Here is a 25243-nt window from a genome sequence, read left to right on the forward strand (position 1 = left end):
AAAATAATTAACTTTATCACAATATGCTAATTTTTTGAGAAGGACCTGTATAATTAATTAGACAAACGTCACTACTAAATATATAGAGAAAAATATAAATATTTTTTTGTCTTTTTTGGCTATTTAATTCTGCACCTTTAACAAGGTTTTCAGAACAAATGGAGGAAAAATATGAGGATTTTTATTGTTTTTCTCTTTTTACCACCCAACGGGGTGAGACAGAACTAATGCCAGAGTAAACATGTACAGATTTTGTTTTGTCTTGTTTATTTGTGTGAGTGTTTTTCTTTTTAAATAAATCAAGCGGAACTATTTTCATTCTAGAAAAGATTTTTTAAAATTAAACAAAACGCCGCAAAACACCTTCCACGATTTTCAGACTCTCAATGTCTGTCATGTAGTTCTGCTCTAGGTCGTGACTTGCTGCTTTCCGAGCGCAGGCATGAATGAGGGGCGTGTCCATACATAATGAGTGGAACACAGCAGCGCCATCGTCACCCAGTCGTCGTCGCGGAAGGATATTTTGCACTGAAAGATGTAGCTCCGGGATGTAGAACAGGGAAAACCCTCCGGGTGTAGGAACACACAGGAGATACACTTCGCCTTTGGCAGGTGCACAACGCAGATATATCATTAATGAGAAGCGAGTGATATGGTGTTTTCCATATTCGACGTCAGAACGTATTTTAAACTTAACCCGTATCCCTGTCTTTTCACCATGACAATATCACGGTATGTAACGTGAAGCGGCTGTTACTGTTGTGTGCAACTATTAGCTAACGGCTAAATGTAGCATGTATGGTTAGCAGCTGAAGCGTCAGAGAGAAGGTAAGAACGTCATTCTCTGAAATGTTTGGAGTGTTATCGAGGGGAAAGCGCACATTTTTTGTCTTTTTCATCAGTGGACAAATGTCAGCGTGGATTAAATATGTTGCATAGAGCAATGTAGTAGACTTATCGTGACGTCAGTAACTGTAATTTATCCTCTGACGACTACATGAAAACTACAGAATAATGTTATTTTGTATTGTCACTTTTTCATCTGTATGTCGTATGTGGCTTCTCTGTCTATAAGCGCTTTAATTGTAGATGCCCTTTTTGTAAAATTATTTTTGCAGGAATTATTAGTAGCTATACTGAACTTAACCTATAGTGGACTGAAATCGCAGCTTTCTGTAAGTGAGTGACTTCACTATGCGCTTCATTTATCCACGATCTTGAGGAAATGGCACACAGACATGTTTTGTGACACGTCTCTTTATGAGGAAAAATGAGTCACTAGTGTTTGGGTTAGTGTTAGGAACAGCTGAAGGTGGTGCGCGGAAACGTGGTGGTGGTTTGCTGGGCATGGTTTCAGGGCAACACAAACTCTTTGATCAACATGAGCTGACAGTACTGCTGTTAAAAGTTACGGTTCAGTTTTTATCGTGTCTGAAAACCAGGATGTTGGTCATTGCTGTTGGTATTGTTTGACCACTATCTGCAAACATAGGTGAGTATAACCACACCTATACAAACTGGGATGTTTGTTGAGGAACCCTCTGAACTTCCAGTCCAAACCTACCATACAAACATACAAAAGGGAGAATAGAGCTGAAGATCACTGATAAACGTCTCTTTAAAGCTTTCTTGTGGAACCTAATATATACTATAGGTACATCTGCTGAAAATACCAAAGTTTTATGGTAACAGTACTTGAACTAAAATTTAGGGAATAATTGTATCACCTAATTGCTTTTATTTAAAAAACAAGCATATCAGTTATCTCACTGCTATCTCATTAATCCCACTGCTGTTGAAATAGTATTACATGTAGGGCTTTAGACTTTATTATTAAAATGCCATGTTTTGAGCACTGAGTTTTTTTTTTTTTTTTTTACATATTTTGCATTTAAATGTGCCTTAAATGTTTAAGTTCACAACGTTTACTGAGGTATGCTTGTTTAAGAGTATCAGGTAAGATTGATCTAATTAATACAGTAATCAATAGCTGTAGTCCTAATAACATATTTCAGTTATCTATACCATTTAGTTATTGTTTATTTGGTTTTGGTACAAAGAATAACTAGACACCTAAATGGAGTGGTTATTACATGATCATTTTGGAAAATTGTGTTCGTTTTTGCCATTCTGCTCTTCAAAGAGTGACATTGGGAGTATGTCTACTGCATCTATTAGCCGGCAGCAGTTAGTAGGTGAGGTTATCTGCTCAGCTAGCCAGCCTGCAGTTCATGTCTTAACATGCCACCTGTAGCAAGGGATAGGTAGGAGATTTCCTTCAGCTAGCTGACCAGCACCGTGCAGAAGCAGGTGGGGGAGTGGCAGCACTAGGTTATTCTGCTCCATGTAGCAGGATAAAACTCTGGACATTCCAGCACTTTCATGCCTAGTACCGGCTGTCATTGTCAATAGCTGATGATTATTTATTTGGAATGCAATCTTTTATTTTGGCAACATATTCCGAACGTTTCTCAAATGTTTTACTTTTTTGTCCTAACGTTTATATACTCTAAAGCTGTGTTAAACCTGCATTGTTTCTGCTGCTGCTCTCTAAACCCAGGCATGTTATTTGTGATTAGTTGAAATAAGCTGTGTGTGCATGGCTGTATGGGGACGTAGCCACTGACGGCAGAATTAAAATCACTGGGTTGTTGGTTCGGACAGTTTAAACTCTTATCAGGTGCTCTTTGCATCTACATACATGTCCCTAGTTAAGACTGTGCAATATATTGAAATATATCGTCATTGCAATATCAGTGTGTGGAAAATTCATGTAGCATAGGGGTGTTAGGAGTGCAGTAATTGTTGACTAATATATTCTAAGTGTTACGAACTTGCATTCTGCATACTAATGTAATATATAGCTAGACAGACAGAGTTTCAGGGCACCAGATGCTCACAGAAGACATAAAGGTAAGGGGGTATAAGAAGAGACGGCCATATTTTGCAACAAATGTCATCGTATCGCTATCACAAGATTTTCAATTCAGTTTTATTTATATAGCACCAATTCACAACACATGTCGTCTCAAGGTACTTCACAAAGGGTTTGGAATGGTATAGGGTTGTTGGGGAGGTTAGATTAAACTACTGAGTGTTAGAGTTTGGACATTTTAGAATGGGCTATGTGTAGGGGTACTAAGTAAAATAATAAACTGATAAAGTTTTTCCTTCTAGAACCCACTGGTGGCCATTGTTATACTAAAAACCACAAGGATTGGGGGTGTCTCTCTGTCAGACGGATTATAATCATTGGAAAAGAGAAGGGGTCATACAGGTAGCAGAAATGGAGGATGTGTTTGCACCTCAACCATAACCATAACCCTTACTCCGTCCAACAGGGAGGGAGGAAGGCAGAGGTACAAATAATTGGGGAGTGTTGTTTCCTGTTGCATTGTGTTAAAGGTTTAAAATTGGGTAAGTCAATTCGGTCGAATCATATAGATTTCAAGTCAGGTACATACATTCCAATTAATCCTAACTATCGAACAGTGCAGTCAGATTCAGTTATTTATTCAAATTGGATACAAAGTTTTTCTATCTAAGGAAACCCAGCAGATTGCATCCAGTCAGTGACTTGCAGCATTCCCTCCTCCCGGATGAGCATGAAGAGACAGTAGAGAGGAAAAACTCCCTTTTAACAGGAAGAAACCTCCAGCAGAACCAGGCTCAGTGTGAGCGGCCATCTGCCACGACCGACTGGGGGTTTGAGAGAACAGAGCAGAGACACAAAGGGAACAAAAAAGCACTGATCCAGGAGTACTTTCTATGGGAAGGAAAAGTAAATGTTAGTGGATGTAGCTCCTTTAGTCGTTTCATCTAGGAAGAAAAAACAAACTCTGAGCCAGTTTTCAAGTTTAGAGTATGAGAGAGAGCACATACAGTTAGTTACAGTAAAATCTCAGTCAGTAGCTATGTCTAGGAGAAAAATAGGGTTAAACACTAAAAGACAGGGCTAGAAGGTGAGCATTAAGTTGTTGCCAGCAGAAGCTTGGACGATGCCCCTCTCCAGGAAAGTGTCACAGGTAGACACAGTCAGGCCAGGTGTAGCTTCTAGGAAGAGAAAAGAGAGAACAAAGTTAAAAGCTGAAATAACAGCAAATAATGCAAAATTAGAGAGCAGAATAAGAATGTAGCAGAGAGAATATTTTTTGTCATGCAGCCCTAGCCTGGTACTAGCTAGATGTCAGCCAGATTGTACATTCATTTAGACTTGTAAATACCAAAAGGGCAATAAAAATCCCTTAATATATTTCTATATAATAGCTTTTCTTAGATTTATCTTTCCATAATATTAAAATGCTTGTGTTGGATGGACAGGACTAAGGATGAGGTTTGTTGTTGTCAACCACCCATCAGTGGTAACTCTTGGTAGAGAAAGCTTTATTATTTATTACACTGTATTTACTGTGTGCATTTTCTTTCTCTAGACTTTTCTTTAGTTTTACATCCTTTGGTTCTGGTGTTACTAAGTTTCCGACATATTTACTAGTACTTACCATCGTGATGAGTCAAGTAGTGAAAATATATAAATAATGATGCATACTGGACAAAAATTTGCATTTTTGAAGACAATTCAGGTTCTTACAAAAATCATTTTAATAGCATCAGAGGTAATAAGCCTTGAGTAAGTGCAGCATTTAATTGGTAACAGAAAAAAGCAGTGATATCTTTTTCTTTTTTTTTTTGTTCTATTTTTTTCACCTTCTTTCATTTGTTGTAATGCAGACTTTCTTAAATTTGTAAGATTTGTACATTTGTAATTGTATGGGAGTATGGGAGGGAATGTTGGAGCAGATATCAGCAGATTTGAGGCTGCGCATGACCTGCATTTAGGGGTTTGTCAAAACTGAAATGACGTCAACCATATTTTAATAGCTTTTTTTTTTTTTTTTTCAGATTTTCTCTTGATTTTTGGCAACATGCTTTGTCTTATGTATAATTATGGTGCAGTTTTTTTGGACAACTTTTCTTTTTGCATTTAAAAAGAAATTAATTTGCATTATGTTTGCTTCCCCTGTTCTACAGACTGACCATCACCTGATGCGCCTTCATTGTATGATCCTTTGTCTCTCTTGGTGACCCCAGCTAAGCAACAAAATGTCTGGTAATTATTTCCTGAATTTAGTTTAAAAATAAGAAATTTATAGTATACATTGGTCTATAATAGTCTTTTGTTCTTCATTATGTTGATCAATGTTTCTGGTATTGACATACATTTAAAATTTTTTTCTTCGCACTATGTTAGGTACTTACACCCCGGCTCCTGGCGGATCATTTTCTGCTCTCACCCCAACCATGTGGCCACAAGACATTTTGGCCAAATATCATCAAGTGAGAATCTGACTTTAATGTTGTTTAAAAAAAATAAATACATTCTCAATTAACAAAATGGCCTTACAAGATAAGACATCCGCAAAATACATTGTATTTATGTTTGGACAACATAAAAAGCTATACACTGCCTCATGTTAGTAGATGAAGTCAATATAAAAGTCTAGTATAAACAGTTTAATTTTGTTAGCTAAGAGATGGTGGCTGTTTGGGTGGGAAAAAAAAGATGAACAAATATGTTTGTAGGCTCTGTGTAAGTTCTGTTGAGATCAGCACATCACTACCATATGAATCAGCTCTGGTTGAACAGGTCTCAGTCAGATTCAGGGTTTTCTTTATAAAGAAACCAAGGAATTAACTACCGAAAATGCAAGCAGTAATCCAAACTGTTACTTCATGGCAAATATGTTTTTTTATAAATAGTATATGGTAACAATTTACAATGCAAAAGTAGTTTATTCGTTGCAGAATGTAATTTTCTGTTATATATCATGTCTTATGTTAGCAATATGAAATATGCTCTAATAAGAAATTGTCACTGTTTTGTCTCTACAGAAAGATCCTGCAGAACAACCGGAACAACAGTATGATGAGTTTGGCTTCAGAATAGATATTGAGGGTATTATATTCACACATAAAACACACAAACATTTGTCCTTTTTATGTTCTTTTTAAACAGCACTGGTAAAATGATCCAATTATGAGTCAAGAAGAATGAAATCTTTGTACCCAGCTAAAAAGTGTTACATTATGTCCACAAACTGAATTCATGTGATCTCAGAGTTGCTTTTTTACAGTTTTTTTTTTCATCCTAATGGATGAAAACATGTTTTGTTCTGCATCTAGCAATGTGGACATTGTTTTCTCTCCTTTCAGAGGATGGGGAACCAAAGATAAGGTTGGGCACCGAGGGCTCACCCCAGCGTGAAGATCCTCAGCAGCGGCTTCGCTGGCAAGCCCACTTGGAGTTCACCCATAACCACACAGTGGGGGACCTAACCTGGGATCTCATTGAAGCTGTCCTTCCACGGTCAGAGCGACTGCGTTCCTTGGTCCTTGGTGGTATACCTCACAGTATGCGGCCACAGGTAAACATTCCCACTAGAGAACATTTGTTTGTTGATTAAGCTAAACTTAGAACACAGTGGTAAAGACCAACCTAAGGTAGAGATACAAAACCATTTTTAGCTATGAACTGCTTCTCCTTTATTTATAATGTCAGTTTTAACGCCAATAAATGCTAATAAATAACCCTTAACTTTATTTTTCTTCAATTATTAAGTTATGGACGCGTCTGTCTGGAGCACTGCAAAAGAAGAGGACCTCAGAGATTTCCTACAAAGAAATTGTGAAGAACAGCTCTAATGATGACACCAGCTCAGCTAAACAGGTCAAATCTCCTATACTGGATAGGTTTATTTATTTTAAATGAGAATCCCCCTAAATTATAAACTGCTATTTATCTTAAAATATTTATTGATGACTTTTATTTAGTATTGAGTACTGTTCTGTTACTGTTTATGTTTCCTTTTTGGTTTATCTGTTGATTTAAAAAAAAAAAAAGCTTTGGGAAGTTAATTGCAGATAACATTAATGGTAATATAAATAGGGTATTTTCTAAACTGTAAAATGGTAATATGGTGGTTTTTAAACTTTGCCTCACAGATAGAAAAGGACCTGTTACGGACAATGCCAACCAATGCCTGTTTCAGTACTCTAAACAGTGTTGGAGTCCCAAGACTGAGACGGGTACTGAGAGGGCTGGCATGGCTCTATCCAGATATTGGGTACTGTCAGGGCACTGGCATGGTGAGAACACCCTTACTGTGTTTCTCTAACTGTACATTTTGACTGTGTATTTGCACTATCACATCTAACGTTTCCATCTATTCTTTGCTTCTTCCTGACATGAACGTCTCTGTTTATGTAGGTTATTTCCTGCCTGCTGCTCTTTCTGGAGGAGGAAGATGCACTGTGGATGATGTGTGCTTTGATTGAGGACCTCCTTCCTCCATCCTACTTCTCCACACTGCTGGGTGTCCAAACAGATCAGAGGGTTCTCCGGCAGCTCATCGTTCAGTACCTGCCTGCTCTGGACCACCTCCTTCAAGAGCATGACATAGGTAAATATTGGCATAGTCAAAGTTAGAAAAAGTAAGTGTAGCAAAATGTAACACATTTATCATATCTTTTGTATTAAATGTTGTATTTAATGACTGTATGATGCATATGGTGTACATTGCAACATCTTCCTTCTTGCACAGAGTTGTCACTAATCACGTTGCACTGGTTCCTGACCTCATTTGCCAGTGTGGTGGACATCCGTCTGCTCCTAAGGATCTGGGATCTGCTCTTTTACCAGGGCTCAATAGTGCTCTTCCAGGTCACACTGGGTATGCTCAAAATTAAGGTAGGGGCACTATATCTACAACCTCGATTCTCAACAGTCTGATTACCACCACACATCCTTTTTTCTTTGGTTAGAATGTACGGATCCACCCCCACAGCTAGTTCCTCTTTGCAGTTTAATTATTCTTACCAATGTTTCAAATTAATGACAACCTTTTAGTTTTGGGTATCATTCTTACTAAAATTTACTTCATGACTTTAGGAGGAGGAGCTTGTATCATCAGAGAACTCAGCATCCATTTTTAACACTCTGTCAGACCTGCCAAGTCAATTAAAAGATGGGCCTGCAGTTCTCGGAGAGGCTATGAGGATAGCAGGGACGCTGTCCCAGGAAGCTTTGGAGGCTCATCGTCACAAGCACCTTGCCTATATTCTTAATGAACAGGCGCAGCTCAACAATGGAAGCAATTCAACACTCAATATTAATCTCAAAAAGGTTTGTTTTATGTTGTTGGAAACCCTGACATGCTGGAGTATCAGTGGTGTTAATCAGGCTTTTCTGAGAGGTCATCCTGTTTTTGTAAATCTTTAGGTGGTGAGGAGACAGTCCCTGCGCAGGAAATCCACTCTGACCTCTCTGCTGTTTGGGGAAGATGAGGCTGAAGCCCTAAAATCCAAAAACATTAAGCAGACTGAGCTGGTGGCTGCTCTAAGGGAGGCTATAGCTCGTGCTGCAGAACACTTCCACTGTTTAGACCCACGGCACTCCAGCACTGTAGGTCCAAGAATTGCACCACACAGCCAGTCTGTTTCACTATTGGATATTTAGGGAAAATGTGCATTTTCTGACAATTTAAGCTGTTTTGTTGGTCCTGAATGTATAGTAATACCTGCCGTTAAGGCCCCCCTATCACTTTTGATTCCCCTCTTCTTTCCTCTCTAGGACCTGACCCCAGATTACTCCATGGAGAGCCACCAGCGAGATCATGAAAACTTTCTTGTGGTGTCTCGTAACAGACGGAAACGGGCAAAGGCTTTGTTGGACTTCGAACGTCATGATGATGATGAATTGGGCTTCAGGAAGAACGACATAATAACTGTGAGTTAACACTAAGCAAAATGCAGTTTTCTGTGCATAAAAACATGTCCCCTTCTGTTACTTATTCTTACTTCACCTCATCTTTCTGTGTTAGATCATCTCACAAAAAGATGAGCACTGTTGGGTTGGTGAGCTCAATGGCCTTAGAGGTGTGTACTTTTATTCTTTCCTCTTTAAATATTGCATTGTTTATGAATTTGTTTTTACATACATGATTTGCTCCCTTTTGCAATAGGATGGTTTCCAGCCAAGTTTGTGGAGATTCTGGATGAAAGAAGCAAGGAGGTAAGTTGTCAGATGTGGAAGTCCATGCACAATATCTACACAGCTTTGGACATCTGTTAATCTGACTGTTATAGCAGATATTGGCATTGACCGGTGAACCTGCCTGTGTCCAGTACTCATTAGCAGGTGATGACTCGGTGACGGAGGCAGTGACTGACTTGGTCAGAGGAACTCTATGTCCCGCTCTGAAGGCCATCTTTCAGCACGGACTAAAAAAACCCTCTATACTTGGAGGGCCCTGTCATCCGTGGTTATTCATAGAGGAGGTAGATTTTGTTTTATTTTCTTATTATGGCCTCATAAATGAAACGGCTTTTGTCAGGTTCAAAATAGAAATGCATTTTTCTACCTTTTGTGCTTTTCCTCAGGCAGCTAGTAGGGAGGTGGAGAAAGACTTCAATTCTGTCTACTCTAGACTGGTGCTTTGTAAAACATACAGGTAAATTGAATGTGCAATAATTTTTTAAAATTAAAAATAGGGGGACCGCAATTTCTTTTTTTTTGTCAACTTTTTTTTTTTATCGATTTATACTAAAATTACTTGTACTACCTAGTATGCCACATTTTTGTTTACTAATAGAAAGTAAATCTATGTACACCAATAAAATATTGTAAAAACAACGTTTTGCACTTTAAGAGTGACTTATATGTATAAAGTGCCACCGTGGGCTTCAAAAAAAAAAAAAAAGGATTTGTTTTCATTAACATTTTATTCATTTAAATATTCACATTATCAGCATGATTAAATCTGATTAAAATGAGATCACTGCGGTCGAGTATAGTTTGCACAGACACACTGCACACACATCACTTTAGCTTTTAAGAAACTTTAATAGGATGAAATCTTAAACATGTTGACTAAGTATGTCGACATTGATGGTTTTTTAAAGTCAACTAAGTACTGTAGCCCTAAAAACCATGTTCCTTATGGGTATTTCTTAATTAACAGTTGCAACATAGTTTAGGGAGCTGCCCTGTTTTGGATGCTTAGTGTAATATGTTACAGAAGTGTGTGAAAAGTTTAGTTTGTCATCACTCTGGTTATGGAAGTAACCAGTCACTGTCTCTGTTATTTACCAGGTTAGATGAAGATGGAAAAGTCCTAACACCAGAGGAGTTGCTGTACAGAGTGAGTGTAGACCTGACCGAAGAGGTCCTCAGACTGATCAGATGATTTATTTAAGTTTAACATATGAGAGCTTTTTTTTTTTTTTCAGTTTTTCACTTAACTGAAGTTTGCGTTGTAAAATTCAGCCTGTAGCAACATGTTTTAAAGGAGAAGTGAGTACCGTTTGTCTGCTTTTCCCAGGCAGTGCAGTCCATAAACATGGGCCATGACTCTGTACATGCTCAGATGGATGTCAAATTCAGGTCCCTTGTTTGTGTTGGCCTAAAGTGAGTTTTCTCTCACACACACACACACAGTTGCAAAAGTCTTCACAATTTAGTTTAATGAAACTTAGATAATTTAATGATTATGTATAAATATTTGGTGCTTAACGTTGCATGTGTCTCCAGTGAGCAGGTGCTTCATCTGTGGTTGGAGGTGTTATGCTCCAGCATGGCTGCTGTAGAAAAATGGTATCATCCATGGTCATTCCTTCGCAGTCCTGGTTGGGTGCAGATCAAGTGTGAGCTCAGGTATTAAAGACAAGTTACAACAAATCAATAATGTTCATAGTGTCCCAGGTTTGTTCTTCATTTTAGAGATATCCACCGGCTAACATTTAATGCTCATGGATTTAAACCATTGGATACCGATTCGTTTGTCTTTATAATAGCATTTTACATAAATAATGGAGATAAATAGTCACAATGCCACATTTGATTTAATTTTATCTTATTTTATAAAGACATTGAGTTGTAAGCATTCCATACTACCTTCAATTGTAAGCATTTAATACTGAATCCAGGCAGAGCATGAACTGGGAGTTAAAATGTCGGTTTAAAGCTGTCAGGGTCAAAACAAATATTTATAAAGGCACCTGTGGTGGCCTAAAGATTGGGAATAACTATGAGGAATTAGGAAAAATTGGTTCACGGTCCAAATTTTTAAATGGACAAGAAATCCCATGGTTAATGAATAAATGCAAGTTTGATTAATATCTATAGACGTGTGTCCCAGTTTAATGTATATTATTTTCCTGTCTCTTTTCCTGTTTTTATTACAACAATTAATAAATAAAAGCTACAATTAATGTTAGTGACTGTAGGTGTAATTAGTTAATGCTTCTGCCTTCACTTTTCAGTCTGCAACTTTTATATTTGCTAAGGAATATAAGCTTGAATATGCTTGTTGACATTTGTTATGCCAGTGGTAATACTGGCCAAAATAAATATCGTATGAAGTATTACCCCTATTTCTATTTATTTTAGCTTCTGTTTCCATTTGGGCCAGGTTAAACCCCCTTGGCAGGCAGCGTAGTGCATTGTAGCCGAATGCACCCATCTGTAGGAGGCTGTTTTTATACCATTTTAAATACTGTTTAGGGAATGCGGACTATGGAATAAATCTTTCAAAGGGAAATGTATTGAGGACTCGGTTCAGTTTGATTTTATAAGCCCATCGAATAAAAAAATATGTGATCTCTCTAATAAAACATCTGGCCACATGTGTTTTTGTGTCTTCAGGGTCCTGTCAAAATTTGCCTTCAGTCTCTCTCAAGACAGTGAGCTGCCTGACAAGAAAGTGGTGCGTAAAAGAAATGGTCATAATACAATACAGCAGCAAAATCATTGTTTTTATGAAAACAGCCTGTTGCATTCAGGAGAGACAACCTTGATGATGTCCTGCTATTTCAGAAATCTGCTATTTTGAAAGCAGACATTATGGATGAGCTGGTTCAGCATCACCTCTTTAGTTGGGATCTCTAGGTAACCGGTATAAGACTGTGGTGACTGTAGGATAGTTATTAGTTGAAGCCAATTCACGGTTTCTGCTCCAGACACAAAACCTCCACAGGTTTCCCTTAATTTTACTTAGAATTTTGTACCAAACCACACATGCCACTAAAGCTTTCTCCTTACCAGCGTAATCTGCCAGACGAAACACGACTATCAGAGAAGCCTGATATGTTTTGAAGAAAGACGTCAATTTCTACAGATGTTCATAACCATGCAAAGTCTACCCCAAAATGTTGTATAAAGTGCACTCTATGATTATTGTTGTCACCAATCATCAACAACACTTATTTTCCTCCAGTTCATCCTCAGAGATGCAGATACCATGAATTGGCATTAATACAGCTTTCCCTAATTTATCATGGTAAAATATTTCTAATGCTCTACTTTTTTCCTTCTTATATTTTGCAGTTTATCTCTCTCCCTCCCCTTTTAACGACCAAATAAAATTAGAAGTTGCTAATGAAACTAAATTCATTATTTTAAACACTACAATAGGAAATAACCAAATACTGATATTCCTAGCAGCACCAAAAGTATTGCTACCCTTTCAGTTCACATTTTCTTTCTTTACCGCCACAAACTTTAAACTAATTTGCTGGAGACACTGCTAACGTGTGGAAGCCATTTTTCAGAATGCCAGATATGGCGGAAAAGTGACTCTGTACATCACCCAAACAGGTTGGTCGCACCATCCTGCTGCGGGGAACATTGAATCTGATAAGAATGGAGAGGAAGATGGATGGAACAAATACGTTCCAGGAAGAAAACATGTTTTGGAAGGTGTAAAAAAGTTGAGACTGGGGTGGATGTCCACCTTGCAGCCAGTCAGCTGTAGACTTGAAAGAAAAAGCTGCAACTTGCTTAAAGTCAAATCATTCATGCGTTGGATGGCCGAGTTATAGTTCAAACACAATTGAGAATCTCTAGCTATGCAAATCTGGTAGAAACATGACCAAGACATGTAGCTTTAATTGCAGCAAAAGGCACTCCGACTGTTGATTCAAGGGGTTGTCTCAAAACAAATGCACACCATATACTTTTTAGATTTTTATCTGTAAAAACTCTGAAAACCATATAGTTTTTCTTTCACTTCAATTATATGCACTGCTTTATGTTGGTCTATTACAAACACTTTGATTGAAGTTTGTGGTTATATAACATGAAGGTCAAACTGAGCCACAGTAAGACTTAGCCTTTAAATCATGTAACGCCTGTTAATAATGCAGAATATGTTCTTGTAACTTGTCAGACTGTTTTGCTTTTTCGGTTTTTAATTGTTTTGTTTTTGAATGTTTTTCTTTTAGGAGAATAACCAGAAACCACTGAAGGAAGGCGTGCAGGATATGCTGGTGAAACATCACCTCTTTAGCTGGGACATCGATGGCTGAACACACAACAAAAACATCTGATTTAACCTGTGTGCTGCAGTTTGGCATTACGCTGGTGTAGATTCTCAGTTATCCAGTACATTAGCCTAGGTGCTTCAGTAGAGCAGATGGACTTCTCTTGTTTCTTCCTTTTACATCTCACCCAAAAGGCTTTTTCAGTTCTGAACATGCTTGGAAGTAACAGGCTTTTAATTTGAGTCAGAACAACTGCCTGTTGTTTCCAACCATGTTCAGATTTCTTTAAAGAAACTAAAGGAGGTATCCAGTTGCTTTCTACTTGAGCACTAAGGATTGCAACTTGATGTATCTCATGTCTTTTCAGCTGCTGATTACAGCTACCCTGGTCACTTTGTTAAAGCGGCATAGCTACCTTAACATATTCCCCCCCCCCCACCAGTCATAAAGACTAAAAGCACCAAAGTAATCCCAGTAATCTGCTGTGGACAGACTACGGTCTGCGACATACTTTATTTTTTATTTGTATCCAGCATTCAAGCTTTGGCCACTAGGTCACAAAATATTTGCAAGACAAACATTCCTGCTGTACAGAATAATCTGTACGAGTAGGCCCTAATATTTCATTAACACTACTTTGTGCACGAATTGAATACTGATCACCTTAACAAGATGTTTTAACATCTTCCTCAGTTCTTTGTCCTGCGGTAAACTCCTCCATCTTTAGGACCAAAAAGGAACATTCCTAATCATGAGTTTGTAAAGATATAAGCTATTTTTGCGAAGAATGTTACTTTCCTCAGTACTCTGAAATTCATTAAATATGTCATTCTGCCCGTGCCAAGTAAAGCCTTTCAGATGATCATGACCTGTCTACTACCTTAATGAGGGTAATAAAAATGCACTTGTATCATTTAATATATACAAAGTACCGACTTTTGGTGTTGTGTCAATACAGGTTACATTAAAATATATATATGTGATGAATTCTCTGGTGATTTTTATTTAAGCTTCACAAGATGTGCCAGATTTTAACCACTTTATCGTACTAAAGGGACAGAAATTGAGAACTTTGTTTCTAACTACATATATAAGCAATTGTCAACTTGATTTGTTTTTTTTTTTAAGTTTATTGCACCTTTAAAACCTTTGTGACATGATTGTTGCCATAGAACAGTATATAACATTAGTCTAACATTAGAAACCCAAGTTCTACCGAGATAGTTTCCATTTCTAAACACACAGTAGAACATTAGAACTTGAGGTGAAAACTAAAAGTCTCTGGTTTAATTAATGATGTTTTAAAGATAAAAAAAAAAACGTATGAAGTACTCAAGAAATTATGTTGTCAAGTTGCCGTAATTCAAGCGGAAAGTTTGACCAATTTTAGAACATTTTGAGTTAATGAAAAATAATGAATTAGAAACCCGCACTGCTGAAAGGTTTTTCTTTTTATTTATTTATGGGTCTTTTTTGCAGAAAAATGTCTGAAATCATCACAAACAGCAACAGGCCATAACACAGAGTACTAGATTTACAGGTAAAGCATTGTAATCATTAGCAACTGCCTAACTGACAAATGTGCTGTTTTTGTACTAATGCCATTGATATAAAGTTACCACCATTTAAATGCATGACAGATACTACAGAATCTACAGAGTGCAAGTGAGATTAAATATAGTCCAACCATCTAAGAGTAAACCTTCAGCTTGAGTGCCAAATAAATAACTGGGTTAAAATAATGCCACATCTTATTTCTTATAACTTAAGTTTTGGATTATTTTCCCTCTGCTACATTCATTTGTGATTCAAATTCAATTTGTACAAACTCAAATTTCCAAATTTGTTTTTTTACAACTAATTTACATTTTCAGTATAAAGAGTACAACTTATGCTGTTGTAGATACACAGGGAATGCAGGAGGGAGTTTAAATTATAGCTGCACTTACTGGAACTGTCTGCAGCCAACGGGCTGGTTCCAACAACTTGTAAAAACCTAAATACCACCTCCTCCTCCTGAGGAAAGCTAACCTCTAACACCTCACTGCTTTCTAAATGCAAACTTTTCCAACCGGTAAAGGCAGCTAACATAAACATGAATAACTGATGCTGTATAATTGATGCAATCACTTTTCAGGACAAAAACAAGGATATGAACTGGTGTAAAGAGGCAAGGTTTAACACTATCTTGCTCCAAACATGTATATCGTGGTTTGTGGAATGACGCTTGGTAAAATTAAAGAGGGATGTTTCGACAAAAGAAAAAGAGGATGCAAATTCAGCTGTTTGCTGTTGCGGAAGGTGCTGCCATTGAGTTGGTGCAGTTTTGGCCTTTTCCTTTGTGTCTCTGGCCACCTCTTCTCCTTCCACCTCCTCCAGACTTTGGCTGCAAAGGACAGACGGTGAAAACACAGGGTTAGGTAGTCCCAGCTGTATACTTTAAATAGCAACACAAGCCTGTGCATGGATCACATTACTGGGCTTCTAATTCAGCCGTCTGCTTTGGCCTCCACTGTTGTCTTGTTCATACACATTTTACCTTGTTCTCTTTGTTGACCCCTTTTATTTGAGGGTCATCATCTCCCTCCCCCTTTGGATTCAGCCACGCAAGCAAAGGAGAGTCAGAGTATAAAGGAGTTATGTAAGGTGGCAAAATTTGAGTTTGGAATGAAACGAAATAAAAATTTGTCATTGATTAAATGAATAAGAAGATGAATTGGGGACAAAAAGGAGGACAAGGATGTTAGGGAGTTAGAATTGATCACTTATGTCCAGGAAGGTGAAAAAATCAGCATAATGTGTGCAAGATCTAAACCATTGGGAGTGTCTATAGGTCTTTGTTGACTCACCAGCTGTAATGTGCTTGAACCACCCGGCTGTGCTATTGTTGCTGCATCATCAGCGGTTGACATGGTGCCATACTCTTTTCTCAGAGGCACCTTTTTTGTCGACTGCATTTTGATTTGTGGAGGTTTGGAGTTTGATGGCATATTATTAGTGGAGTGCAGCAGCTGTAAAGATTATAGAGAAAAAATTGATTTTCAGTCTCTACACAAAACCTAAACCAACACTTTGCAGTGTCCATGCAGCTTTTCTACCTTCGTGATGGTTCCCACAGCCTTGGTGCGGCCCTCTCTGAACACCAGCCTCTGGTCGCAGTGAAGGTACTCGGGGGTTTTGATGAAGCGGAAGTGGACTGAAGCCTTGTCCCCTGTCCTCAGGCAGTCTCTATTCATGGACAAGATGGTGGCTGTCTGTCGTATGCTCCCACAATGGACTGATTGTTGCATGAGGGACCAAACAGGCAACAGTTAGCTGGATCAATCCATGTTTTGTTTTAACACTAAATGAACCCTACTGCCCTGCAACATCCTAAAACTTTAATATCTTTTCCTGGGATTTTTATATGGACAGACACAAAGTAGTGCATTAATGTGAAGTACAACATAAATGATACATTTTTTTTTTTTTCCACAAATAATAACATGTAGTTTTCATGTTCATCAACATATTTAATTTTGGTTTTATATGATCAAAGTTGCTTCTTTCACATATTTGCTGTGTTGGCTTTAAACTTTAAACAGTGTTATGATTTGAGGGTGTTCGACTTTGGGTTTTTTCTCTGATTCTGATTATGTTCTCCAAGTTGTGTTATGGATTTCACTTCTGATCATTGTTTTCCAGGTGGTGCTTTACTTCTTCTCTTAGGCTTAGTTTCTTATGATTCTTGTTTTTTGTTCATAGTGCATTTTGGTTGATGTTCTGTTCTATCTTAGGTTTGATTGTGTCCTTGTTTAATTCCTGCCATGTTTTGTGTTCACTCCTGCCACAGCCTGTAATCAGCGTCATTCAGTCTCCCTGCTTCTCCTTTCCCATGCCCAAATATACACAGCTATTCCGTTCATTCTCAGAGGAAACATCCACTGTTCACTCTGCTAGGTTCTTGCTAAGGCTGTTCATGCCTGTCTATCAAGCCAAGCCTGTTCCAAGTTCATGCCTGCATCTGCTACTTCCAGGCTACTGTGAGTTTTCTCACCACCTGCCTGTCGGCATTCTGGGGCCCACTCCTCCAACAGGTGACTAAAATCTGTACAAATACCTCTCCGTGCTACTGTTACCCACCCATCGCCTGGTATCTGGGGGATATTGTAGTAGGATGATGGAGAACCAGAATTTCAGCCTCAAACTCCCAAGTTGCCTGAGGGTTTAACTTTGGCGACACCATTACCATGCCTTTTCTTATAGATGAACGCTTGATCTTTAGAGAAAAGTGATGGAAGAAGAGAAAACATTTTTTTTAACAGTATTTAATCATTAAGACACATTTAAGGCATTGCAGAACCATACTCAAAGCACCAACTACTCCTTCCTGTAGATGATAACCTGGTGCCGTTTTTCTTCCCTACCTTTTTTAAAGCAAACGAGGCAGTCTGGCCACCTCTAACCTCCTTTACTGGCATTCGTTTGCGGTGGATTGATTTAACAGCAATGGCGATGAAGCTTCCAAGGGGATCTGGACCCAGTAGCATGGTATCATTCAGACGTATGAGACCACGCAAGGTGGTTCCTGATACTACAGTTCCCACTCCCTGGAAAGAAACCAGAACAACAGCAAGAGTTTAGTAAGGACTCAAACTAAACTAGGTAAAATTTGTTTAATTTAAAGAGAAAACTACATGCAGCAGTTGAATTTTGTCAGTGTTTAGGGTACCGGTACAGAATAGGTATCATCTATCTGAAACTCAGCCGGCTGATCGTCTCTGTACGACGTTCTAGAGGAGAGCAGGTTGAGAAACATCTTTAGCAGGTCCATGTTCTCCCCGGTCACATTAGAAATCTGAAAGATGGGGCACATCCTGGCCAAAAAACAAGGCAGGCAGACAGTTTACAAACAAGCAGCTTAATTCTAACTCTATATTTTGTGTTGCGTAGAGACTCGGTACCTCTCTGAGCTGAAGTTTGAGGCCGCGACTATCACATCATCTTTGTTTTGTACCAGGACAGGAATCTTCCTGCAGCCAGGAGACTTCAGTAACCGTTGGAGTAACTTCAAGGTCTCTGTTCGATGGGAACACTTCTAACATTTATGTTTGTTCATGACAAGCAAATAGAATTAAGCTATGAATAAAATCATATCTTTGCATACTTGGAAAAAAAACTGTTAGCTAAAAACTAACCTTGTAAGATGTTGGCTGGACACATGTCTATTTTGGTTACCACTACAAAGACGGGAACATTCAGAGCTAAAGCCAGGCCAAGGTGTTCTTTGGTCATCCCTACAATTCCAGCATTACTGCCAACCTGGTGAAACAGTCAGAAAACTTGAGGTTTTTCTTTATTCTGTATAAATATTTCTTGTGTACAGGTCCTTCTCAAAATATTAGCATATTGTGATAAAGTTCATTATTTTCCATAATGTCATGATGAAAATTTAACATTCATATATTTTAGATTCATTGCACACTAACTGAAATATTTCAGGTCTTTTATTGTCTTAATACGGATGATTTTGGCATACAGCTCATGAAAACCCAAAATTCCTATCTCACAAAATTAGCATATCATTAAAAGGGTCTCTAAACGAGCTATGAACCTAATCATCTGAATCAACGAGTTAACTCTAAACACCTGCAAAAGATTCCTGAGGCCTTTAAAACTCCCAGCCTGGTTCATCACTCAAAACCCCAATCATGGGTAAGACTGCCGACCTGACTGCTGTCCAGAAGGCCACTATTGACACCCTCAAGCAAGAGGGTAAGACACAGAAAGACATTTCTGAACAAATAGGCTGTTCCCAGAGTGCTGTATCAAGGCACCTCAGTGGGAAGTCTGTGGGAAGGAAAAAGTGTGGCAGAAAACGCTGCACAACGAGAAGAGATGACCGGACCCTGAGGAAGATTGTGGAGAAGGGCCGATTCCAGACCTTGGGGGACCTGCGGAAGCAGTGGACTGAGTCTGGAGTAGAAACATCCAGAGCCACCGTGCACAGGCGTGTGCAGGAAATGGGCTACAGGTGCCGCATTCCCCAGGTCAAGCCACTTTTGAACCAGAAACAGCGGCAGAAGCGCCTGACCTGGGCTACAGAGAAGCAGCACTGGACTGTTGCTCAGTGGTCCAAAGTACTTTTTTCGGATGAAAGCAAATTCTGCATGTCATTCGGAAATCAAGGTGCCAGAGTCTGGAGGAAGACTGGGGAGAAGGAAATGCCAAAATGCCAGAAGTCCAGTGTCAAGTACCCACAGTCAGTGATGGTCTGGGGTGCCGTGTCAGCTGCTGGTGTTGGTCCACTGTGTTTTATCAAGGGCAGGGTCAATGCAGCTAGCTATCAGGAGATTTTGGAGCACTTCATGCTTCCATCTGCTGAAAAGCTTTATGGAGATGAAGATTTCATTTTTCAGCACGACCTGGCACCTGCTCACAGTGCCAAAACCACTGGTAAATGGTTTACTGACCATGGTATCACTGTGCTCAATTGGCCTGCCAACTCTCCTGACCTGAACCCCATAGAGAATCTGTGGGATATTGTGAAGAGAACGTTGAGAGACTCAAGACCCAACACTCTGGATGAGCTAAAGGCCGCTATCGAAGCATCCTGGGCCTCCATAACACCTCAGCAGTGCCACAGGCTGATTGCCTCCATGCCACGCCGCATTGAAGCAGTCATTTCTGCAAAAGGATTCCCGACCAAGTATTGAGTGCATAACTGTACATGATTATTTGAAGGTTGACGTTTTTTGTATTAAAAACACTTTTCTTTTATTGGTCGGATGAAATATACTAATTTTGTGAGATAGGAATTTTGGGTTTTCATGAGCTGTATGCCAAAATCATCCGTATTAAGACAATAAAAGACCTGAAATATTTCAGTTAGTGTGCAATGAATCTAAAATATATGAATGTTCAATTTTCATCATGACATTATGGAAAATAATGAACTTTATCACAATATGCTAATATTTTGAGAAGGACCTGTAATAAAACATCCACATGGAAAATCTAAAGCCTTAAATCGTTATAACAGAACTGCTTTAATAATATGGGGAAAAGCAAAAAATGTTTAGGGGGGAAGGTACTTCACCCACACAAACGGACAAACACTAACACCCCCCAACTTTCTGACCATAAGCATGCAGAAGTCTGGAAGATGTCCAGTCATCCCAAACACAGTGGTCTTCAGGTATTTCTCGTGGCCGGCCAAGTCTATGAAGGTAATGACTTTGGAGGACTTCTCGCAGATTTTGGTCCAGTCCAGGCTCCCTCCATGGCTGTCTGGCTTGTTTACGACCTGGGCACGGGATAACAGTAAGTAAGTAATACAGATGTAACAGTACACAAAAATCATAGTTCAGTATGTATCTCGGTTGCTTGTTACATTTTTGATTTGTTTTAGTCAGGAAAAACATTTTTTTCACTTAATTTGGCAGTGAACAAGTACAATTATACGTTTTTGAAGATAATTAGATTATGTTCTAAAACATCAGAATAAGCCAGTATAGAACCGACTGAAGATTTGCTTTTATACTTTTGTTTTTCACTAAGGATAAGCAGGTACAATTAATGGATTAAAGTCTGGATTAAAATGCAACAATATTGGAATTTTTTAATAGGACTGTGCCGACATTTGAAAATAAAAAAAAATATTATCACTTTGGAGATGTTTTGATACAAAAACAACCCAGTATACAAGTTTCAATTTCAGAGGGAACTTCTGCGACTGGCATGCCATATGCTCTGTGGCATTTGGGACTGCTTGACTGCTACAAGTAGCTGATTTGGACTTTAGGCGATTTTTCTTAAGTACGAGTGATGTTTACATTCAAGCATGAAATTGTATCAAGTGAGTAATTAAGTCCAGTGCGGATTTAGCTAGGTATTGTTGTTGAAAAAGGCTGACATATGGAGCTCTGGTTTGTTCCACCTTTCTTAGTCCATTGTCTCTGTAGCTGAAGGAAAGACCCCAATGCTCCCAAATAGCAGACGTTAGAGGTAGCTGTGAGTCATGTCTGTTTTGTTTTGGTGACACTGTTTAAAGCTGCTTGACGGACAATAGTAGTATGCGCTTGGTTTTGCATATAAACATTCTGCACGTGTTCACGTTTAAAAACACTCTATTTGTTCGGTACACGCTGTTCCGAAGGTTTTCAGTACGTTATCATTGCTCCCGTTGTAGGTAATTATTTCTATTAAAGAACAGTTCACAAAGCACTGGACAACAAACATGGAACCGCTTTGACATTTCCACATGCGCAGGTTTTTACTGAAACTGTTTTTCTAAGAGTGGATCTTACAGCTAACTGACTTCTCCTATCAAGCCCTCACCTGACCCTCCTGGTCAAACCCCAGGATGTCATTGCCCACACTGCTGGTCCTGCCGCTCTCCATCTCATGTTTGTGTCTGAAAAGTTTCTGCCGGGCAAAACCCCTGCCGTTGTCCAGCTCGCCATGTGTCAACACTCCCAAAAGAGTGCTCTTACCGGCATCCACGTTCCCCACCACTGCGACTCTGAATGGACACAAAAGCACTAACAATCGCCTGACAAACGAACACTGATTAACCCTGGTAACCTAGGGACAAAGCTTCTAAATTCTGGCTTTCATCGTGACATATCAACTACTGACCTGACCTCCAGAAAATCCAGCTCACCCACACGCCTCCGAATCAGATAGTCACGTACCATCCCGGCTGCCTCAGCGCGCTCTCTAAGAGGGATAAAGTCAGAATCCAGCTGCTCACACATAGAGCGTACTGTGGCAACCGAGGCTTCCATATCTGTCTCATCCAGACCCCAGTCACTACCATCTATGCAAGAGGACATAAATCAGCTGTTTATAACCTGCAAGACGTGAATGAAGAGATAAGGGAAAGTGTAATGGACAGAGTAGCAGTGTGATTCTCACCAGAGCCCATTCCAACCACATAGATCGTTTCCCCGCAGCCCTCCTCCATTCTGTCCCGAAGCTGTCGGAGTAACGAGTCATACTGCTCCCCGTTTGGGCTTACAAGTGCGAGCTGTTGAGGTTCAAGAAAGGAGAACAAACAAAGAGAAAATACATATTGTTAATAAGTGCAGAAGGGATTTATTCAGGTGTGATGTTTTTAAGAGTGAACGGCTCATTTTTCACATACAGGATTTCAGCTGTCGCTTTTCCCATGAAATGCTTCAGAGTTACACATTTACACAGTATAGCTGGTACCGACACAAAGTCCTCCATTCTGCCAAGCTGCACTAGAGTCAACGCTGATTTAGACTGATAACAGAAGTTAATAATATGCTATTTGTTACAAAGATATTAACATCTCTAGGGCTTTCAGGATTCAAGAAAGTTTCATTGTCACTGTGATATAAACAAAAACATTCAGTTTGGTAGCTCAAAAGTAAAGCAGCAGCACAAAATAAGAAAAATCATAAAACACAGAAAAACCGAATAAAAACATAGTTAAAATACATAGACTATAAATGCTTTGTTGTTCAAGATAAACTAACTAAATATGGTGTTGTTACTATAGCCGCAATTATACAACTTGCCAAAGACAAAGATATTATAAAATGCCCTATATTATAGATGCAAAACAACATTGCATTTCAATAAATGGCACACTAATATATTTGCCAGGAGTAAAAAGTCAGCAGAATACTGGGTCTGTGATGCAACACTGTGCAACCTTTACAATATGACGTTACACCTTTGTAATGTGTAACCTGATGCTTTCGGAAAAGACATTGATTGCTTTCTCTCTTACAGTCAAACAATCAGAATTACATCATGTCAAACATTCTGTCCATTTCAAGAGCCTGGTACCAAATAGGGGTTTCATATTGACCAGAACAGCTCGATGAATGCTGCTGATACACATCTTCAGGACCATGCTGTTTTGTTTTACATTCAGGCGTTGCGGCTTAAAATTATCCTGGACATTAATTTGGGATAATGAACACGCAATTTATTCCTAGTATCATCTCTAGGACCCAGTTTGTGTAACGTGTGCTTTGAAGAGCTACTAACGCCGTCCTCTGTTGGCTTACGCGATCACGCAATCAGCTGGAGCTAATGCTAGCCACTGGGCTAACTATTTCAATAAACGTCAGCAAAAAAAAAAAAAAAAAAAAAACTGCACCAAACCCCACATATTCCCACACAAGCTTTAAACCTAAACTTCCAAATCGTATAGCTAAGCTACGTGTCGCCACGCAATACATGGTAGTAACAATGTAATATGCACAAGTAGCATTCATATTTTCCATTCATTCATTCAAGCGTATTAGCTTAGCAGTACTACATCCAGGCCTAGCGTTACCTTGCTGCTGCAATCAATCCTTCGGTCCTCGGGCTTGCCATTGGTCATGTCCCCGTCCTCGAGGCACACGTCGTCGTCCTCTTCCCCACATGCTCCCCGGTCTGGAGCAAATATACTCGCGGGAACTAAAGCGTCAGCCAGAGCTCCGGTGCCCGCTGTTATGCCTGGCTCATGCCCTGCTGCTAATGATGACATTTCGACGCCAACTTTGTAATATTAAATTCCACACTGTGCAAACTGTTGTGGACGACAACTGGCTATCAAGCACACTGGCTGCAGGCTCCAACACACAACGGATTTTTAAAGCTCGTACTCGCTACACCGCGGATATTCAAGCTAAAATCCACTAAAGCTCATTTTAATAAAGATAATAACATTCCGAGTAAAATGTCAACGTTTTATACTCCAATGTTTTCTAAATAACAGAAATAGCCACCATCTCATTAATACCAACAAAGAAGGCGTGAGTGGGCGAGTATTTTTAACTCTGCGTTAGCAAATAGCATAATTTTACTCTGAATGTAGTAGCAGCGGACCAATAGAAATAAGGGGGATTGTTTATATTATTACAGGTAGAGCCAGCCTCTTAAGGAGGTGGCAATGCTACTGGTAATGTAAAAACCCTGTAACACCTCTTGACAACTGCTGAGAAATAGTAACATAAAGAAATGTAATTAACGCTATAAAATCTTAAAACGTGTTCAGATACCTGTTTTATTTTTAACATACATATAAAAATTAGTCGGTGGATCTCAAAACATTTAACACCAAGTACCATGTGGATATGAAGTTGGTCCAAATAGTTTTGATGACTGGGTGTTTTATCAAACCAATGATTGAAAACAAACAAACAAACAAACAAACAAATAAAAAGGTCATTGTTGTCTCACTTTGAAATACAAAATGATCATTTCAAATACAAACTATTAATCTTTTTTGGGGTCAAAAAATAAATCAGTAGAACTATGATATTGGTTTATCACAGACAAATACCTGAGAGTAGTTCTAAAGGACTTGTAAGGTTAAAGGAAATCAAACAAATAGGTTGGACTTAAACTATTAACATCAGTCATAGCACCTAAATATAATTTTTAATGTAAAAAAAAAAGTAATAATAATCTTCACCCATTATATTTCTTAGATGAAGAGTTTACTTCCAGTGTTTGAAGTAGTGCTGATTTTTTATATCTAAAGGTTTGTCCCAGTTTCTGTAACAATTTGCTATGCTGTTGAATAAATAAACTACAGCAGTACAACTGAAATAGGTAATTCAAATCTACTAGTGTCTACAATGAATGCACGGCAGCACAACTTTTAGCATTGTCGCCTTGCAGCAAACAGTTCCTGTGTTAGAATACCAGCTTGGGGTCTATCTGCATGTAGCTTTCCTGTTCTCTATAGGTACTTCCTCCCACAGCCTAAAAATAAGAATGTTAGGTTCATTGCTTACCCTAAACTTCCCTTAGGTGTACATGTGTGGGCATAATTGTATTTCCTGTGGTGGACTGGTTGCCTCTTTAGTTTATACCCCGCCCCTCACACAAGGACTGCTGGAGATAGGCACCAGTCCCTACACAGCCCCGCAAAGATAAGCAGGAATAGACAACGCTTGGTTGGACAGTCTACAACTAC

The 25243-nt window shown here is 38.9% G+C and overlaps 2 protein-coding genes across 5 annotated transcripts; one reads left to right on the forward strand and one right to left on the reverse strand.

Moving 5' to 3' along the window:
• The first annotated feature begins 474 nt into the window (after positions 1-474).
• Positions 475-14297, forward strand: LOC124864540 (small G protein signaling modulator 3-like). Of its 3 annotated transcripts, none has more exons than XM_047359354.1 (21): positions 475-612; positions 5029-5107; positions 5249-5334; positions 5890-5953; positions 6211-6422; positions 6617-6724; positions 7000-7143; positions 7265-7457; positions 7599-7744; positions 7946-8179; positions 8276-8458; positions 8627-8782; positions 8877-8931; positions 9018-9067; positions 9181-9333; positions 9436-9506; positions 10148-10196; positions 10377-10462; positions 10586-10708; positions 11699-11759; positions 13276-14297. In XM_047359354.1, the coding sequence occupies exons 2-21, from the start codon at positions 5101-5103 to the stop codon at positions 13357-13359; spliced, it is 2265 nt and encodes a 754-aa protein (XP_047215310.1). In that variant the 5' UTR covers positions 475-612; positions 5029-5100; the 3' UTR covers positions 13360-14297. The 3 variants fall into 3 exon arrangements, with proteins under 3 accessions (XP_047215310.1, XP_047215309.1, XP_047215311.1); XM_047359353.1 differs by having other exon boundaries at positions 506-732; XM_047359355.1 differs by lacking the exon at positions 475-612 and adding an exon at positions 796-828.
• A 450-nt stretch (positions 14298-14747) lies between these two features.
• LOC124864541 (GTP-binding protein 1-like) lies at positions 14748-24062 on the reverse strand. Of its 2 annotated transcripts, XM_047359356.1 has the most exons (14): positions 23612-24062; positions 22213-22324; positions 21934-22114; positions 21634-21817; positions 20435-20599; positions 18492-18615; positions 18258-18372; positions 18026-18170; positions 17721-17903; positions 17437-17572; positions 16413-16591; positions 16164-16325; positions 15854-15904; positions 14748-15700 (listed from the first exon to the last, which is right to left on the reverse strand). In XM_047359356.1, the coding sequence occupies exons 1-14, from the start codon at positions 23804-23806 to the stop codon at positions 15593-15595; spliced, it is 2040 nt and encodes a 679-aa protein (XP_047215312.1). In that variant the 5' UTR covers positions 23807-24062; the 3' UTR covers positions 14748-15592. The 2 variants fall into 2 exon arrangements, with proteins under 2 accessions (XP_047215312.1, XP_047215313.1); XM_047359357.1 differs by lacking the exon at positions 15854-15904 and having other exon boundaries at positions 23612-24061.
• Positions 24063-25243: the final 1181 nt, after the last annotated feature.

Source organism: Girardinichthys multiradiatus, chromosome Y (genome assembly GCF_021462225.1).
Source record: "Girardinichthys multiradiatus isolate DD_20200921_A chromosome Y, DD_fGirMul_XY1, whole genome shotgun sequence".
NCBI lineage: Eukaryota > Metazoa > Chordata > Actinopteri > Cyprinodontiformes > Goodeidae > Girardinichthys > Girardinichthys multiradiatus.

Excerpts from the sequence above, each read along its gene's own strand:
- LOC124864540 (XM_047359354.1), top strand. Across the intron at positions 9,507-10,147 it reads GTGCTTTGTAAAACATACAG|GTTAGATGAAGATGGAAAAG; the intron begins GTAAATTGAATG and ends GTTATTTACCAG. Across the intron at positions 11,760-13,275 it reads AGCTGCCTGACAAGAAAGTG|GAGAATAACCAGAAACCACT; the intron begins GTGCGTAAAAGA and ends TTTTTCTTTTAG.
- LOC124864541 (XM_047359356.1), bottom strand. The coding sequence starts at position 23,806 with ATGTCATCATTAGCAGCAGGGCATGAGCCAGGCATAACAGCGGGCACC. Across the intron at positions 22,115-22,212 it reads TGTGGTTGGAATGGGCTCTG|ATGGTAGTGACTGGGGTCTG; the intron begins GTGAGAATCACA and ends CCTCTTGCATAG. Across the intron at positions 18,373-18,491 it reads TCCAGCCAACATCTTACAAG|AGACCTTGAAGTTACTCCAA; the intron begins GTTAGTTTTTAG and ends CCCATCGAACAG.